This window comes from Quercus lobata, chromosome 10 (genome assembly GCF_001633185.2).
Source record: "Quercus lobata isolate SW786 chromosome 10, ValleyOak3.0 Primary Assembly, whole genome shotgun sequence".
NCBI classification, from domain to species: domain Eukaryota; kingdom Viridiplantae; phylum Streptophyta; class Magnoliopsida; order Fagales; family Fagaceae; genus Quercus; species Quercus lobata.
Genome location: NC_044913.1, coordinates 19,294,617 through 19,314,573, shown reverse-complemented (window position 1 = coordinate 19,314,573; position 19,957 = coordinate 19,294,617). Strand labels below are relative to the sequence as shown.

At 34.2% G+C, this 19,957-nt stretch overlaps 1 protein-coding gene across 1 annotated transcript in view; it reads left to right on the top strand.

Moving 5' to 3' along the window:
- The first annotated feature begins 3,752 nt into the window (after positions 1–3,752).
- The window catches only part of LOC115966043 (DExH-box ATP-dependent RNA helicase DExH14), a 38,155-nt gene continuing 21,950 nt past the window's right edge, over positions 3,753–19,957 (top strand). Inside the window, exons 1-20 of the mRNA XM_031085381.1 lie at positions 3,753–4,073; positions 4,473–4,534; positions 4,690–4,855; positions 5,328–5,778; positions 5,890–5,955; positions 6,103–6,207; positions 6,340–6,642; positions 8,287–8,403; positions 8,489–8,548; positions 9,048–9,119; positions 9,252–9,368; positions 9,461–9,622; positions 11,454–11,519; positions 11,642–11,794; positions 11,876–11,959; positions 15,029–15,103; positions 15,190–15,321; positions 15,409–15,474; positions 17,338–17,403; positions 17,524–17,646. Of these exons, the coding sequence (XP_030941241.1) occupies positions 3,787–4,073; positions 4,473–4,534; positions 4,690–4,855; positions 5,328–5,778; positions 5,890–5,955; positions 6,103–6,207; positions 6,340–6,642; positions 8,287–8,403; positions 8,489–8,548; positions 9,048–9,119; positions 9,252–9,368; positions 9,461–9,622; positions 11,454–11,519; positions 11,642–11,794; positions 11,876–11,959; positions 15,029–15,103; positions 15,190–15,321; positions 15,409–15,474; positions 17,338–17,403; positions 17,524–17,646 (2,733 nt within the window). The 5' untranslated portion in view covers positions 3,753–3,786. The remainder of the gene's footprint in view (positions 4,074–4,472; positions 4,535–4,689; positions 4,856–5,327; positions 5,779–5,889; positions 5,956–6,102; positions 6,208–6,339; positions 6,643–8,286; positions 8,404–8,488; positions 8,549–9,047; positions 9,120–9,251; positions 9,369–9,460; positions 9,623–11,453; positions 11,520–11,641; positions 11,795–11,875; positions 11,960–15,028; positions 15,104–15,189; positions 15,322–15,408; positions 15,475–17,337; positions 17,404–17,523; positions 17,647–19,957) is intronic.

Sequence of the window (19,957 nt, the reverse complement as noted above, 5' to 3'; positions counted from 1 at the left end):
TTCTTTGGCTTTGACAACCACCCCCAACGACTTTGGGTATGGGCTGATGGGACAAATATCAGCCTTGGAAATGTTGACCCTATACGTGGACGAAGGACAGTGAACACAGGCGAGTATAAAAGGAAAAATCAGTAACCTAGAGAGGGGGCTGGGAAAAATGGCCAAAAACCAGATCCCAGCCCACCTCCAGGAGAAAGACTCCATGGGTGAAGATAACCTAGACACGCACGAATACCATGAAAAACCCACCGCTTGACGATCAAGACCTAGCCTTTTAAACCCACGCTCTACAAATGATATTGTATGGGCCTCCTTACGTATGAGCCCAACACTGATACGGTTCGTCACGAATCGAGTCCTTACAACACAAAAATTAAAAAAAACTTAGATTAAATGGGACACATGTCGCAAAATTAAATTCTAATTAAAATCTAATTTTTACATTGAATTAACTCACTTGGCACAAAAATTTAAAAACTTATTTTAGATGGGACATGTGACGCAAAATTAAACTCTAGTTGAATTCTAATTTGAAATCTAATTGGATTTTCTCTCAACTTTACCTATTATTATATATATAAACTAGTTTATAACCTCATGTATATGTATAGATACATTTAAATACTATTGATAGTCATTTTTATATTTTGTTGATTCTTTAAAAAAAATTATAAGGATATTATTAGGTACAAAATGTAAATTGTTTATTTTTTTTTAAATTTTTTTATTTATATTGTGAAACACTTTTTTTTAACTATTCATTTATTATAGACTTTTTGGGTTTTGTACTTAATAACTCACTTGGATAAATATTTATAATGTGGTCCCACATTTGATTATAAAATTAAGAAATAAAACTTTTTAAAAATAAATAATGTAGGACACATGGCTCAAAATTGGAACTCTAATTTGGAATTCTAATTTGAGTTTTTCTCAGTTTCACCTATTATTATATATATAAACTAGTCGCAGACTCATGCGACCATCCGTGACCTATTTTCGTTCTCTTCCCTGCCCAGGAAGGTGGATCAAAGAAAGGTAGCTTGCTTCTCTCCTAGACTGATGGCGACTTATGTAACGGTTGGCCTTCCTAGCAGAATGCCTCCTTGGAAAAAGAGCCCCTTTACTAGTAAGGGTGCAAGAAGTAAAAAAACTTGCGCGAAGGATGTTTTCTTCTTTGCTTTCTCGATGCATGAGAATATATAATTATTTTGTAATATGGTATAATGTATAATTTATTCTCTAAAAATTATTGAAAATAGTTTGTTCTCCTTAAAAATTGAACTATTTTTAAAAGTATTATCCATTCTTGTTCTATTATTTTGGGTTTTTTTTAATAACTAAATCATGAAATCAATAAAGAATCAAAAACCAAAAACAATGTCTATATATATCTATACTATATGTTATAATGGAAGTTTTGAAAAAACTTAATTTTTTCTCTTAAAGTTCCTTAGAAGTGTCTCTGGTTAATTAAGAAATCTTCATTGTCAAACTCTCATCTATCTAGTTCAAAGATCTAAACCCTGCAAGAACCAAATTCCACATTTAGTATTATCAAAATTAGATAAAAATTAAACTTGCAATCATATTTTGAGATTTTCTATTTCGTCGTGACCAAATTTTTGAGGTAGATTTTTTGTTGTCTATTGGACTGCAAGATCAAATTATTATGTGCTACACATAATAAGAAAATGTGTGCTAAACATAATATTTGTTGAAGCCAAACAGAAATTGAGAAAGGTCCCACAACAAAAAAGAACCATTGAGTCAACAAATACGAAAGCAATAATTGGAGTATAATTACAGTATATACTCTATTGTTGTTTTAAAACTATCAGAGGTAAATACATTAAACTTTGGTTTTCTTTTCTTCTTTTTTTTACATACAGTTAAACAAATGTCAAATGTAAGAAAACTAAAATGTCAAAGATAAACAAATTGAATGGGAAAAAGACAATTATAAAATAAAAATTGTACAACATGAATATGAAGTAAAAAGTTGTTATAGTGATTTCTAATTCTTGAAAACCCTTCTCATAATCGACAAATCAATCCTGGCCACCCACGGCCCCAAAGTGGTCACATTGTCGGCAACCCACAAAAAAGGCATATCATCCACAAACTTTAGAAATCCAATGAAAAAACCGAAGTTGGGGGAAAAGAAAAAATAAGAAGGGAAATAACACACCTCAAAGGGACTTTCCAAATCTAATGCCACTTTGGCAACTTTCGCGGAGGTAGAGAGAACAATTGGAAATTTATAGTGTTAAAAATAACATAGTTAATCACAGGAGTGACAATTGAAGGGTTTAAACTTCAAAAGAGCGAAACGGTTTTGAAAGGAAAAATGAAGAGTTGAAAGTTAGAAGAAAGCTAAATTAATGGTGAGTTGGATTTAATGAGTTAAAGAATGTATAAGGTCGTTCATAGTGAGTTGGATTTAATGAGTTAGAGAATGACAATAAATACTACACTTCAGTTTTTATATATATATATATATATATATATTGTGTCATGTGTCCTATCTAATCTAAATTTTTAAAATTTTTGTGCCAAGTTAGTTAACTAATGTAAAAATTAGAATTTAATTTTACATCACGTGTCTTATCTAATGTAAGTTTTTTAATTTTTGTGCCAAGTGAGCTAATTAATTGGCTTGTAACCCCATGCATATGCATAAATATACTCAAAAGATATACATTTAAATGCATACTATAATTCTTACATATATAATTTAAATATCATTGATAATCGTTCTTATATTTTTTTTAACTCTTTAAAAAGTCTTGTAATAATATTATTAGGTAAAAAAATGCAAATTGTCCATTTTTTAATTTAATTTTTTTATATTCATTAATTATAGACTCTTTGATTTTTGTACGCAATAACTCACTTGGATGGATATTTATGACATGGTTCCACATTTGACTCCAAAATTAAGAAATAAAACTCTTTCTAAAAATAAATTATTTATGACACATGGCGCAAAATTGGACTTCAATTGTAGAACCTAATATATATATATATATATATATATATGTAAAGATGAGAGAAAATCCAATTAAATTTCAAATTGGAATTCAATTAGAGTTTAATTTTGTGCCACATATTTCATATAATCTAATTTTTTAAATTTTGGTGCCAAGTTAGTTAATCCAGTGTAAAAATTGGAATTCAATTAGAGTATAATTTTGCTTCACGTGTCTCATCTAATGTAAGTTTTTTTTAATTTTTGTACCAAGTGAGTTAATTCAAAGTAGAAAATGAGGAATTCAATATAAGTAAACCATAAAAAACCTAATCACATACACACACACCCAACCAATGCTTAGAAAAAATTCAACTAGATTCAAAATTGAATTTTGCTTTTGTTAGCTTTCCGTACAAATTAGATTTTTGTTGTTATTTTTTCTCTGAACTAATGAACATATTTTTTTATAATTTCCATACTAATAATATTAATAGAAGCGCGCTAAAAGTTTTGTAATTTAACTAATACTTCCGGGTTGTTTAATAGACACATTCAAAATTCAAATTTATCTTCTCTTAACTATCTAATTATCTCTCTCACACACACATATTGATAAATGTGCACCTAAGTGCAAAGACTTCCCAAACTTTAGGTGCAAGTGTAAACTACGAATTGAATTAAAAAAGTTAATCCAAAAAAAAATTATGGAGATTTAAATTCAAATTGAAGTTTGGGCATTTGGGGTGTCGTCTGATTGAAAACGGCATGCCGTCTTTGCCGTTTTGCCATTTTGCCATGCCTCACACATATAAATGCGAAACACACCTTCAACTTCTTCTTCAAGCTCTCGCTCCGGCGACAAAAATTGCACCAAGAAAGAAACGTTTCAAGAATTTCAGAAAAAACCTTCGCACAAAGATCTTCTCCGAGAAGAAACGCTTTCTAGGGTTTCAGAAAATTTTAAACCTCCACACGCAAAATCGGCAAGAATGTTGGTCCAACTTCCTCGCTTGACTAACTCTCTGAGAAACCCCTTCGATGTCGACCAGGCCTATCTCCATCGGAAACTCATCCTCGAGAACCTCAATAAGCCTCGGAAGTAACCATTCCTCTCAATTCATTTTCATTCTTCGTCTATTCTCTGTTTGGTTGCCAAGAAAATCATAGGAAAGTATGGGAAACCAGAATTCTGAATCCTAAATTGTTTAAATAATTAATAAAGAACAAGAACAAGATAAAATTATCTTTTTAAATCTTTTCAAGTGAGTTTAGTACAGTTTGGAAAATTTTACCAAATTTAAGGCACAGGATTTAAAATGTTATGTAATCTTGATTTTCTTTTGCTTTCTTGGCAACCAAACGGAGAGGTAACGCTTTGTAGGGTCTATGACATTGATTGCCACATTCATTTCAAGCATTTCTTTAGTTCTTATTGTTTTATTGTTTTATGCTGGATATTATGAAAAATAATTATTTTAATTTTGAACTGTATGATTAGTTCTGCGAGCACAATTGATGAATCTGAACTTGCACGGAAAATTGTATATCAATGGGAAGAAGGTATTTTTCTAAATGCTTATATATTACTCAATATATATATGTGTGTGTGTGTGTGTGTGTGTGTGTGTATGTGTGTATCTTTGTGTGGATGTATTTATTTATTTCTCATTGAATTTGTTATGATGTTCCTCTGTTAATGCAAATATGTGGAGCAGCTTCTTTTGAAGTTCGGCAAGCATATAAACAGTTCATTGCGGCGGTAGTGGAGTTGATTGATGGAGAAGTGCCCTCTGAAGCGTTTCGTGAGGTGGCACTCACTGCTTATCGTCTTTTTGGTCCAGTGGAGGAGGACAATGTTGATAGAAATATTGCTGAGAAGAAGTAAGAGTTAGATGTCCTTTTTTTATTTTTAATGTTCTTTCTGTTCAAATTGAAAATAAAATCACATTATGAAGTGTCGTTTGCTACGTGGTAAGCGGCATGTTGGTTTAATTATGATTTTCACCAATGAGCTCTAGCTCAAATGACACCTCCTCTCTTAACAAGAGCAAGGTGAAGGGTGAGGTTGTTGGTTCAAAGTGTGTAGTTTACGAATAACACTTAAAACAGAGTTGGTTTAACTGTGATTGTTGTGAACTTATTGGTGAAGAATTTGCATAATCTGAGATAAAAATGGTAACACATTAAGCATAAATTGCAGCCCAGAAGTAAAAATTCATAAAAGCAGATACTACTTTCCAAATGAAATACACCATGGTGCATGAATAGTCCCCTTCATTTGGTTTATCTTAAATGTAGATTGAGTGTATAACTTGAGCTAGTAGTGATTACAGTTAGTGATTCTGAAATGCAGGTTGGACTTGCAAAAACTTCTTGGTCACATGGTTTCTGATGCTAACCTGCAGAGAGTTGCCTCTCTAGCTCAAAATCTTTTTAGATTGCAGCCTAGTGACCATGGGCCTATACTTATTTCAGAGTGGCATGTAAATGGGAGTGGCGATGATATAGAATTTGGAGCTGACCTTGTTTTTCAAGCACCTGCTCGGTTTCTGGTAGATGTTTCTTTGGAGGATGGGGAATTATTGGGTGAGGAAAGGACTGTACCTTCTTTGTTTCATGAAGGCTGGTATGAACATGACAGCTCTCCACATTACCCTTCTGCTTCTGATGGGGGAAACTATAATTTGAGTTGGTTAAGAGATGGATGCGAACGGATAGTTGGGGGAAGTACTTCACTGCTTTCACGCGACGAACTGGCGATGGCCATTTGCCGGGTGCTTGATTCAGACAAACCTGGCGAGGCGGTATCAATAATTATTCTTATTTTGGCTTTATGAGTGTAGTTTTTGAGCATGCATGTGAAGAAAATAGGTTTTTGACGATTTAAAATATCTTTATCTTGAATTTTTGTGAAGATTGCTGGTGATTTGTTGGATCTTGTTGGGGATAGTGCATTCGAGACTGTTCAAGAACTTGTATCGGTAAGAACATGAACAGTTCTTATTGATTCATGAATTTATCTTGCAACATCTGTCCCCTTATCAAAAGAAATTCATATTGCTGACATAATGTTGAAATTTAATCTGGAATTTTCCTGATGATGGTTTAAACATTCTTTCTTTTTCCAGCATCGGAAGCAACTTGTTGATGCTATCCATCATGGTAAGCTTGGACTGAAATCTGACAAAACGACTTCAAATACACAATCACGAATGCCGAGTTATGGTACTCAGGTACCATCTCAATTTTGTATGAAAAAAATCTATCAAATCTCTGTGCGAAGAGAAAAAAACTGTTTCTATTAATCTATAATTCATTGAAAGGTTAGATTTGTCATCAATTCTTTGCTTCCACTTCTGTTTTAGGTTACGGTTCAAACAGAGTCTGAAAGGCAAATTGATAAACTTCGGCGCAAGGAGGAAAAAAGGCATAGACGAGGAACAGAATATGGGGTTGAGAGTGACTTGTCTGCTGCAAATTTTTCTTCTTTACTTCAAGCAAGTGAAAGGAAGAGTCCATTTGATGATCTAATTGGATCTGGCCCAGGACCCCTCTCACTAGCAGTTACTGCTCTTCCTCAAGGAACTGTCAGGAAGCATCATAAGGGCTATGAGGAGGTCATCATCCCCCCATTGCCAACTGCAGAAATGAAACCTGGAGAGAAACTGGTACCTCTCTTTTGTTGCGTTATACATTCATATTCATCATAGTAAATCATCAATATCTTTTTATTGGGTGATCTCTTGTCCTTTGTGCTTTAAATTGATGACTTTGAGACACTAATTGATAAGAGAGCAAGATTCTGGGAAAAGAAAAAGATAGAACATTTTAAGGTACATGGGAAGATTGATAATGAGCAAGTTGTGTAGCAAATTGCTGTAAGTAAGAAAAAATCTGGTTGAGATATGCTTGTTATTATTCTTACTGTACAATACTAAGGTGTTTGTTGTTTGTATGTGTGTGTATATACATATAATTTTTAAAGAATTGTCTAAAACCAAATCTATTGTGTTCACTTAATACCTTTTTATTCCTGTTTGCCTGTTTGCATGGTGCTCTCTCTCTCTCTCTCTCTTGCTCTGTCTTTTGGACACTTTGAGATTCTATATTTCTACTGGAAGTAGTTGCAATCAAATCTGCATTTGAATTAATGTAATGTGATTTGATATGGGAAAAGCTTTTTCATTGATTTGTAGCATTGATAAGCTCTTGTTTTATCATTATTTTACTTGTCATTATGGGCCAAGTGGTTGGATAATTATGATAAAACACGTCAATCATTTCCTATTCTGTATAACACTATAGCTTACTCATATCATATGACATTGGTACTGGATGAGTATAAAATCTTCCTTGTGAGTTGTAAAATGCTTGTTGGGGGAGGGAGGCATTATCAGAGGATACAGTGAAAAGAAGGAATCCCTTTGTTTGCATCAGATCTGGACCTCTGAATTTGAACTTCTTAGAGCATGACCCTACATTTACAGATCCCCTTATGGGATATAAATGGTATCACTTTATGAATATGCAGATTCTTTAGTAAAGAATTAAAGATTAGCACACTTTGTTAAGAAGCGCGGTCAAGAGCAAAAATTGCTGTGCAATTTTTACATTTTGTAATAAAAATCATAAGAAATTAACTGCCAAGAGTCTTGTCGCTCAATGGCATTGTTTGGTCTCCTTTAAATGTTTTAAACCCCCCTCCCCACTTGTTGTAACAATTGAATTATCAAAAAATTATAAGAAACTGACTATTGCCATTTGTGACAGCACTAAAATATTGTCTGACCTGACTTGTTTACCTTATAGAAACTTCCCCTTTTCTTTTCTCTTTGACATTAACTAAAGACAAAGGCATAAAGATATAAATGATTAATTTACACTAGTCAATGAGCTCTAGCTCAAATTCCACTTCCTCCTCCCACAATAATGGTATGGAGCCCACAATAATGGGATGGAGGGTGGGGTTGTGGGATCAAGATTCAGCAGGTGTGTGTAAAACAAAATAAAAAACTGATTAATTTACACTACTTTTCATCCATAAGCTTGTAGATACTACTCTATTTTGGAGAACTTTATGTAAGATAGAATGCTTTGTTGCCTTGCATTGATCATTTGACCATATTTCGTTGCAGCATAGAGAATCTCTATCAGAGATTGTGACAAATTAGAGTTCTCTTTCTGGATAAGTCTATCTTGCTGGTTTTAATAACCAATTGGGTTGCTATTGCTACTCTATTATTACTTCTAGTTGTCATTTTTTCATGTTGATTTTTCTCTTCATTTTGTGTAAAACTATCATATGCTGTCAGATTGAGATAAAGGAATTAGATGACTTCGCACAAGCTGCTTTTCGTGGCTACAAGTCTCTGAACCGCATCCAGAGCCGGATATTTCAAACAGTTTATTACACTAATGAGAATATACTAGTGAGTCATCAAATTTTAGTAACAGGAACACCTTATTAGTAAAAGCACTGCTTTTAATATTTCTGAAGTTTTCATATACTTGCAGGTTTGTGCTCCAACAGGAGCTGGCAAAACAAATATTGCTATGATTTCCATTCTACATGAGGTGTGCAATCAGTTAGCTGTACCTTGATTACTCTACTATTTTGGGGTTTTAGATTTTGTTATTCTTTACACTATGAGGTGGAAGTAAAATACAATTTTGGTTTTATGATAATATGTGATTCCTTGAGCACATTGTGCTGTTATATGGAAGAGGTCCTATGATTTTGTATGAGCTGAGGAATAAATACATCCAATATTTTTATAGATATCCCTCTTATTTTCACTTATTTTTTTTAATTGATATAAAGGCATGCCTTTTGTCATGTCATATGCATATGTAAAATTTTATGCTCTATATAAATGAGTAAAATTCAGTTTTTGACTGTTTAAGATTGTTTTAACTTATTGGTGATATTATGATATTTAAAGTTCTTCTTAGGTGTGATGCATGAAATATTTTTGAACTCATATTTAAACTTAAATTAAAGAAATGATACTGGCAGTGTCTGTTGTAGTTTCTGAAATTCAGATGTATGAGTGAGTGTTATGATTTATTTCAGATTGGTCAGCACTTCAAGGATGGTTACTTGCATAAAAATGAGTTTAAGATAGTTTATGTTGCTCCTATGAAGGTAAAACCAACCCATACATTACTCTTCCCCCCCCTTTCCTTCCCCTTTTTCTAAATTTTTTTTTGAGGGATGGGAGGGAAGGGGGCCTCAGTAACTGTGATTGATAGGTTATTTCTGGTCATGTACTTCTAGGCATTAGCTGCAGAGGTCACTTCAACATTTAGTCACCGTTTATCTCCACTGAACATGACTGTGAGAGAACTTACTGGAGACATGCAACTTTCAAAGAATGAACTTGAAGAAACTCAGGTTACTTGTTTTTTTTTTTTTAAGGCATGCTTAGGGGTGCTTTGGAGACATGCGTGGTGGAACTAATGGTTTACTAATTGCTTGTCAATCAGATGATAGTGACAACACCCGAAAAGTGGGATGTCATTACGCGCAAGAGTAGTGACATGTCACTTTCAATGATGGTGAAGCTCTTAATTATCGATGAAGTGCATCTCTTGAATGACGATAGAGGCCCTGTAATAGAGGCACTTGTTGCTCGGACCCTCCGTCAGGTAAAGATTTAGTAGATCATCATTTCTTTCCATTGTTGAAAGTAATCACTTTCATCAATGGAAGTTAAATAGATTTGTTCCACTGTAATATATTGTTCATTATCACTCTCAGGCCTTAGCTTTTGATGACTTTTTTAACATCATATAAATTATATGCCTTCCTTTACTCGTGCATCTTTTACCAGCTTGGAGAAGTCAGATACTTATGTATTTTATAATGTGATCAAGCATTAATCCTTCTTTCCTTTACTTTGTTGTTTTTTGGGTGGGCCACAAGTTTTTCCATTAAAATTTTTACACATCTGGTCCTGAACCTGTAGAGAGTACCAGAAAGGTTTTGATAGGTTGACAGTTGGTGTAGAACACGGTAATTTATGTGACCACCATCTATTAATTGAAGAATAATTTAAAGGACATTGCATAGAGTTAGAGTGTGATGGATCAATAGAGGATTTTTTATTTATTTTTTGATACATAATAAAACTTCTATTAGAAATCAAAAAGTAGAAACTGGTACACAGGATATGTACAAAGAGGACAATAGGCTAAGCACCAAAAGAACAAGAATCAAGCATCTCAAACATCTTATCAAAAGAAAACAGAGACGAAGCATTCATCCACTGAAATAAAGATTTGAGTCTTAAGATCATGTACCGATTTCTCTTGTCCCTCAAAGGTCCATGCATTTCTTTCACACCATAGGCACCATATGAGACAATGGGGATTCGCGCTCCAAATCATGACTTTTGGGTCCATGCAGCCTGCGGTTCCAGCTTTTTAGGAGATCCTCCACCCCTTCTGGCTCTACATAACTCCGAACAATGCGAAAATCATGCCCTACAACTCATAAGCAATAGCAGAGTGAAGAAGTATATGAATTACAGTTTCCCCGGCTGATTTACACAAACATCACGTCAACACCAATCGATAATTTTTATTGGTCAATTGGATTTTATTTTAGGACTTATTGGTTAATTAAGTTATTAATATTATATTTAATTTCTAGAGTTGAGGTTATTTTTGTAGTCCTAGTAGTTATTTTATTATTATTTTTTTTGGGAGCTCAAAAACCCTAGTAGTCTATATAAGCATGTTACTTAACATTCAGCGACCACATGATAATCCAAAAGCAATCCTAATGCACGACAAAACCAAAACTGATACAACAACAATAATAACAAAGTTCAGAATGAGTGTGGCATGAAGAGATTTTTCAAGTTTGGGGGCAGCATAAGATAAACATTGAATAACATCATATAGATTATTGGATCTTCTTGGGGAAAGTGCATTTGAGAAAATCTGAAGAAAGTGATTTTGGTACCAAAAAACCTTTGTTTTGTCATGTTTTACACTGGATAATTGTATTAAGAGTATTGGATCTTGTTGGGAATGGTGCGTTGTAGAAGATTAGGGCACCGCAAAATGCCTTAAATGCCGTATCTTATAAGATTGAATCAATTGACTGTTCCAATTATTTACTTTTTTTTTTTTTGGTAATACTCTTTCCGATTGCACAGACAAAAAAGAAAAAGAAAAAGAATTCAGTTAGTCCTATAAAGTTTAGATTTGTGTCTCCAGTAATTTGTGACTGGGTGGATCATTAACTATTTTAGTGGAAAAATCTGCAATTTTTACTTGTTCTTATTGACAGACAAGTTTCACCCAACCTGATGATGTGTATGACTAAATGTCTCAGGGTGATGCCATGTGGATCAATATGTCAGTTTTGCGAAAGTATTTGGTTTTTGTATTATACTTTGGAAATGTAGTAATTGTAACATAATTGGTTGTAATTCTATGTACTTGCTTGTATTTTTTTTTCCTCTTACAGGTGGAGTCATCACAAACAATGATACGTATCGTGGGGCTTTCAGCCACCCTACCAAATTATTTGGAGGTTTTTTGGCCATATAATTCTTACTTATAATTTCCTTCTCATTAGCCTGTAGAGGCTAAATTTGAAGCCTCATTTGCATTTCGCTTTTTAATATGGATTCTATCTCTTCCGTGAACACCCAGGTGGCACAATTTCTGAGAGTGAATCCAGAGGCGGGACTCTTCTTCTTTGATTCTAGTTATCGTCCTGTGCCTCTTGCTCAACAATATGTTGGAATTAGTGAGCAGAACTATTTAGCTCGCAATGAATTGCTGAATGAGATTTGCTATAAAAAGGTTTGTGCTTTCAATCTTGGCTCATGTGAGTGTAATTTGTTGGAATGTCAATATATTAGTTTATGATACTTTTTGTTCCAGATTGTTGATTCATTAAGGCAAGGTCATCAGGCAATGGTGTTTGTTCATTCACGTAAGGACACAGCAAAAACAGCTCAGAAATTGGTATACCCTTCTACTTTCCAATTAAATGTAATCAATTTGGATGTATTTTTGTCTTGAACTCCTTTTTATGCAGGTTTCCATTAATAATGTTGTTATCACTACATTAGCTTGTTATTAAGAAAGCTTTTGTGATGAGGATACCAAAATTAGTGACCATTTGGATTTGAATCACCAAATTTAGTGCTAATTGGATTGTGGAAGGCTGATGAGGATGGGATTTTAATGTAGTTATATTTCCTAGAGAAAGGCTGGCGGAAGCAGGTCCTCTCTAGCTATGTGGGAATTTTTAGACTTCATTTCTGAGCAAGTTTTGACCTAGGTTTTTATTGATGGGGGGCGATTCATGTGGTCCAACAATCAGGAAGTTCCTTCCATATCGGGATTGGATTGATTTTTGGTTTCATAAGATTGGGAAGCACATTTTTCCTCCTTAGCTTAAAGCTTGCTTCCTAGTACACTTTGGACCATTTTCCTATCTTGCTTGAAAATGGGAGTTTCATGGGGGGTAAGTCTCACTTTAAGTTCGAAAATATGTGGCTGAGGTCAGAGGTGCTTGTGTAGAAGGTGAAGCAGTGGTGGGAGAATCATCATTACCAAGGTTCCTAAGGCTTTGTTTGGAAGTTCATAAGGGAATGGAATGGAATGATTATAAGGGAATGGAAATGAATGTATTTAAGCAAGGAAAATGAATGGAAAATAATAGAATGGAATGAAATTAAGTAACCTTGATTGGATGTTTTAAAATAAAGGAATATAAATGAATGAAAATGAATGGAATGTAAGTAATATTGTTTGAAAGTAATATAGAGGGAATGAAATGGAATCATTTTATGACAATATTACTGTTAGACCCCTATTTTAAAATAAAGGGTTGAATATGTAGGGGTATTATGAGAGTTTTAGTAAAAAATTCATTAAGGCTGCGTTTTGTTCGATGTAAATCGAATTCCGAGTGTAAAATGAATGCAGGGGAAAATATTTTTCAGAAATGAAAACATTTTCAGGTGTTTGGTTGGATTCCAAAAAATGTTTTGGAAAATATTTTTTAGTGTTTGGTTGTGTTCCTGAAAATGCTCTAGAAAACCCATTTTTATCATGTTTCTCGCATTTTCTTAGGATTCAAACAAATATTATTACAGAGAATCAAAATATATAAACAATCAAAGAAACAAAAATCAAAACAAAAAAAATCAAAATCATAAGACCAATTGTGAGAGAGAGAGAGAGAGATTAAGTGAGAGAGAGGGAGATCGGTTTGTGGGTGACTTGGTGGTGGTGACGGTAGTGGCGACATGGGCACGGTGGGTCGATCTAAAGGTGGCGGCTCAATCTAGGAGTGGGTCACTCACTGGGTGGTTTGATCTAGGAGTGGGTTGTGCACATGGTGGACAAATCGGCTTAGGGGTGGGTTGCTCATGGCGGTCTGATTGGCTTAAGGGTGGGTTGTTCATTGGGTCATGGACTCATGGTGGTTCGATCTATTTTTCGGTGGCTACCCTGAGAATGAGGGATAGAATGGCGGAGGACGAGGACAAGGGATGGGTCGGCGGAGTACCCTCTCCTTGCTCGGCTTGAGGGATGGGTCTTCTTTCTCTGGGTGTGAGTTCGGCGAGGATGTGTTTGTTTGTGTTTCTAGATCACTCTTTGTACTCTCTCTTACTCTTTCTTTCTCTCTCTTTGGGTGTCTTGAGTCCGGAAATCATTTGAAGGTAAAAGAGAAGCGTAAATGATTTTCCAGGTCAAAGGGCTTATTTTACAGTCAAAGTTTAAGATTTTCTGGAAAACTTTATTTTACATGTGCACCCAAACACGCTGCTGGGTGTAAAATATTTTCCGGAAATCATTTACACCCAAAATAAACACAACCTAAATCTAATTTCATTCCCTCCCATTCTTCCCAATTTCAGGAGAATGAAAATTTGAGATTTTAAGAGAATAAAGAGGAATGAGTGTTCCCTCTTATTCATTCCATTTTCTCCCATATAAACTCCCAAATAAGAGAAGAGAAGAATATTCTAAAATTATTATTTTCATTCATTTCCATTCTATTCTATTCCATTCCCTTCTCCCAAACGAGGGCTAGGTTTTGTACTTGTCAAAATTAAGAGCTGTGAAACAAGACCTAAATTTGATGGAACAAAGACAAATTTGGAGATGTGGGTGTTTGGAAGAAAGAGTTGCTAAGGGAGGTCAAGGAATTGGATGCGAAAGAGGAGATGAGAGCTTTATTTGTGGAGGAAAAATCCAAATGGGAGTTGAGGGGAGGAGATTTACAATAAATCATGTTAATTGAGGAGGTAAGTTGGAGACTAAAGTCAAGAGTTTTGCGGCTTAGGGAAGAGGACTGCAATGCTAAAATTTATATGTAGAAGAGAAAACTATTATGGATTAAGAAGAAATTAGAGAGGGCATTGTTTTTTACAAACATGTATAATATTAGTCCTCATTTGAATTTGAATCACCAAATTTAATGTTTATTTGAATTTGAATTTTCATTAATGTTTTGTTATGATTGAGGATTGTGTGGGATTATGTTATTTTCCTAATTGATGTTTCCTGGAAGCCTATCTAATGTAGGGGACATATGATTTGAGAAATAAAAATTTAATGTTGGAATTTTCCAATAGCTGGGTGATGATTCCTGGCAACCTAGGTGTTGATTCCTAGGCCTATCATTTCTTTTTGTTTAATTTTCTTCAATTTTTCCATTGAATTTTGTCCTGCATCACTTTGGATGGTTGTCAAAGCAATTGAAGCAGCTATAGCAATATGAATTTATGCACCTTTTCAAATTCTACTCATAACAAGCATTCCATTCATGAATATATTTTCATCATATCAGATCATCTTACTTGTCTGAATTTTTGTCGACAACAACTGATTATGCCTTTTGTTCTCCAATGGATGATAGATCTGTATGTTTTTTGAAATTACATTTCTTGTTAAAGATTTCAAATGCCAATGAATGCGTTTATGGGTATTATGTGTGTCTATGATGGGGCAATCTTATTTGAAGTTTATCAGTGTGTTCTATGCTTACACTAATATTTTTTATGGCATGTTGAACAGGTTGAACTTGGCCGAAAATTTGATGATCTTGATCTCTTTAGCAATGATAAACATCCACAGTTTGACTTAATCAAGGCAGGGAACTTAATGCTTCATTTTCTTCGGTTGTTCTTAGGACCTTTTTCTCTTTTTGTTCTTAGATTTTCCTTTATGCTTTTCAGAGGGAAGTAGTTAAGTCCAGAAACAAAGATCTTGTTGAACTTTTTGAATATGGAATCGGTGTTCATCATGCTGGGATGCTACGTGCTGATAGAGGTTTGACTGAGCGGCTTTTCTCTGATGGACTCTTGAAGGTAAAGCTCATTCAATTTTCACTCATAGTTCAGTACTTTTGGATTTTCACTGACATATTTGCGCATTTTTATAATTTGCTGCTTTAGGTACTTGTTTGTACAGCAACTTTGGCATGGGGTGTAAATTTGCCTGCTCACACTGTTGTGATCAAGGTTTGTGGTAATTGTTTTATTTGTTCATTGCAAGTGTTCTCTGTTTAACTGCTGCATCAGTGCAATTTAAGTAATCTATTTTCTAATCGCATAACCAAAGACAAGTGGATAATAGGCTAATAGGAATAAAGTTTTACATTATCCTCAATATCAATTGTTTTACTTCTAAGTCTGTCTATTCTTTGCTTGGTCAAACTTTTCTACTTCTTCTTTTACATGTTTTTGGAATAATAGACGATTTGGGTTGTGCTTTCAACCCTCCTCTGCTGTAAAGTTTGAGCACATTTTTTTTTAAATTTTTTTGACAAGTAATGATAAATATATTAAAATTTTAAAAAGAAGTGTTGCTTGAGTATACAGGAAGTATACATTAGGGACAAAGTACAATCCAGTGCATAAAATACAAGAGTTGAATGCCAAACAAGGTGAACACCATAGACTATAAGTCAGAAGCAAATAGGACAATGGATGAGGAGGTGCTCTACTAATTCCCTCTTTCTCATATACAACACCAATCTAAAATCCAAAATTTTCGTTTCCGTAAATTATCAATTGTCAAAATATTCCCTAAAGTTACAGTCCCCAAAAAAAAAACTCTGGGAGGGATCTTAGGCTTCCAAATAATCTTCCAAGGGAAGGACTGGTCTATTCTTTTTGTCAATATCTGGTAATACTATTGAACCTCAAAACCTCTTCTCTTAGTAGGAATCCAGCAAATATTATCTTCCCCAACTCCCCTCAAAGAGACTTCATAAATACTATCCATGAAATTGGATAAAGACTCCAATTCTCAATCTTGAATCGCTCTTGCAAAATTCAAATCCCAAAAAAGAACACCATTTGGGAATTTCATTAGATCAGCCACATAAGCCTCCTTATTTCGACTTATAGTGAATAATTCTGGATAGCACATTCTCAAAGGGGTGTCCCTGCACCAAATGTCCTGCCAGAATTTAACAGTAGACCTAACCCCAACCTCAAACTGGATGTGACGAGAGAGAAGGCCAGTCACGGCTAATGGACTTCCACAACACTCACTCCATAAGGACCAGTTACGGGAAGAGAGCACCAACCTCCCCCTTTACAATCATACTTAATCCCTATCACTCTCCTCCACAAAGCTTGTCACCCATTCCCAAATCTCCTTAGCCATTTTCCAAATAGCGCTTTATTAAAACTTCTCGAACTTCTAATAGCCTAGCCCCCAGATTGAAGAGGAGCACAAACCATAGCCAATTTCACCAAGTGAGTTTTTTTATCATCCCCCATACTACTCCAAAGAAAGTTTTGTTGAAGTTGTTCAATACGGTTTGCAACCTCCACCGGGATAGGAAAAAGAGAGGAAATAAGTTGGTATATTAGATAAAGTACTCTTAATTAAAGTACACATGCTGCAACTGAGATGACTTTCTTTTTGTTCAGCTTGTTGAAAACTTTGACTTGCCAGTTTTAGCAAGCAGATGCATGGCTCTGTCTAGCAGTGTGCTGAAACTGAAATTTGCATGTGCTATCACGGTTGTTTGTTACCAATAGGATCCCTTTTTCAATTCAGTTGGTTTATTTTGCATCTTTGCATCACAAGAGGACCCTTTCTTTGAAACACTTAAATGAAGTGTCGCCCCATTAAAAGAAAAGCTAGAATGAAAAGTTGTAACTTTGATGGAAATTTATGAAAGTACTAATGTTCAAAACCAATTTTGACTACATTTACTGATTTACATACACATACAAAATGTGTGCGCACACGTGTATACTTGCAAATGTTATTGGTTATGAATATATTAGCATTTGTAGCCTGATAAGTCTCATATAGTTTTCAAGTTTGTCCTCTTATGTTGCCATCTGCTTGGTGTCATCCTTCAGGGGACACAATTATATGATCCAAAGGCTGGTGGGTGGCGAGATCTAGGCATGCTTGATGTTATGCAGGTAAGACCTGAAATTTTCTGTTGGAAAAACATATAAAAACAAGTTCATTTAATATACAGCTGCGGTTGTTGATTTACTGTGTAGCTGTTTTTACTGATCACATTGATATATTTGTTTTAGATCTTTGGACGGGCTGGTAGACCTCAGTTTGACAAAAGTGGTGAAGGCATCATCATCACATCCCATGACAAACTAGCCTACTATTTGCGGTTGCTGACGAGTCAACTCCCCATTGAAAGCCAGGTTATATGTCGTTTAACTGATTTTAAAAGATTAAAACATTTCATTAGAGATGTATGCTGTATTTTTAATGTTCATCAGAGCTGGGTCACTTAAGGAATAATTAACTCCGAAACCATATCTGAAGGTCACTTTCATTGGGTGTTGAAAACAATTGCGACACCATTATGTGAAAATTTGGACCATGGTTAACTTAAAGTTCAAAAGCTTCACCCTTATCACTATATCTATATGGTTGTTTAATTTCTTCAAGGAAGCTACACGTGCACATTAAAAAGAACTCTAGTGGGTATAGTGGGGGAGTTATGGAGAAGGATGTTTTAGATTTCTTCGAGGAAGTTCATGCTTCTTGTTGCTTTGTGTGCGTTTGGCAATTGCCTATTTGCCTTTTGTCTTAGCTTGTTTGTAAATAATCTAACTTTTAGTTTTTTGGAAATAAACTAGCTTTTAGTTTTTTTTTTCACATATTTAACATAAAAGTTACCAAAAACTATATATTTTTTGATAAACACTATGCAAATAAGCTATTGACAAATGGACTTAAGAAAGATTTCATTGTTTATTTATTTATTTATTTTTTGAGCAAAGATTTCATTACTTAATTAGCACTAGATCAGGAAATAACATTATGCTTCTTGCTTTTGCTTTTTCAAGTGATCAAACTGCCCCTAGAAAGGTGCAATATCCAGTAGTAGATCTCCTTTCTGAGGGTGATCTTACCCAATTTAAATTTGTGAATGCTTCCACACATAAATGACCATTTTCTTTATACAAAAATCAGCGGCTTGGATGTGCTTTGAGATACTTCACAATCCTATGGTTTTCTAGTTAGCTCAACTAGTGAAATTTTTTGTCATCGAAAAAAAGATTTGGGATTCGAACTCATCTACACCAAAAATCAATTGGTGTCTTGGCCTAATGATAAAAAACAATTACCCTGGAGCAGATGTCATAGGTTAAAATTCTATTATATATATATATTAATTTTATATATATAAAGATACTTCACAATCATGAGAATTGCCTCCCAATGTGAGAAACGAGGAACAACCATGTACTAAATTTCAACACTAATTGCAAAGGATATATCTAGGCGAGTGATGGTGAGACAATTCAACTTACCAACTAGATGACAGCAACGCTTAGGATTGGATAACTTCCCCAAATCCACATAAAGTTTGACATTAGGATCCATAGGCATTTGTACAAGTTTATAGCCTAACAAACCTGTTTCTTCCGAAATGTCTTAACACATATTTTCTCTATGAAAAAATAATTCCTTCTTTAGATTGCACCATCTCAATGCCCAAGTAGTAGCACAATTTTCCTAAATCCTTAGTGCAAAACAAGTTTTGAAGGAATGTCTTCAAACTTGTTAATTTCCTTGGCATAAATGTACTTTTGGTCCTTACATTTTGGACCATTTTTCGATTTGGTCCCTTAACTGATTTTGCTTTTAAGTTAGTCCTTGAAATTAGAAAATTGATTTTATTTTGGTCCTTGCCATCAACCCACTAACAGAAAATACATACGTGGCAAACGGCGTGTCCTACTTGTTGACGTGGATATTAAAATATTATTAAAAAAACTTATTTAGCATTTTTGAAATGCCACATCAAATTTTAATTAATAAAAAATTAAAACAAAAAATCTAGGTCAGAAATTTTAAAATAAATAAATAAATAAACATTAATTTAATTAAATTAAGAAAAAAAAAAGCTTTTTCAGTTTAAAAAATTGAGTTCCTATCCCAAAAAAAAAAAAAAAAAAAAATCTAAATTATTTTTTAATCTTAAATCTAATTTTTTTTTGTTATTATTATTATTTTTTTTTATAGAAGAAGATATTCATATTGAATGTCTTTCTTTTTTATTTTAAAATTTTAATTCCTTTCATTATTTTTTCTAAACATGTTCTTGTTCTTTGTGTTCTTCCCCATAATCAATCCCAAACCCAAATCTCAACCAAACCCCAAACCCATATCTCCAGCAATCAAATCCATAAACCCAAGCAACTAGCAAAGCACCACCACCGAATCAAATCTTCCTAAATCTTCCAAAATTTCCCAGCAACCAGCAACCAGCAACCAGCAAACAGCAAAGAAGTAACATCAAATCCACAAAAATCCCAAGCTAAAAACTTCCAAATCAACCTTAGAGAGAGGGTGAGCTAGAGAGAGGTGTGAGAACCACTGATCTGGGCTTCACAATAACAAAAAACCTCTGGGCCTACAAGCTGACTTTGGTCAGAATGGTAACCCGCGTGAACAACCACCACACAAAACATAGCAACTGCTACCAAGCTAAATCCAGCA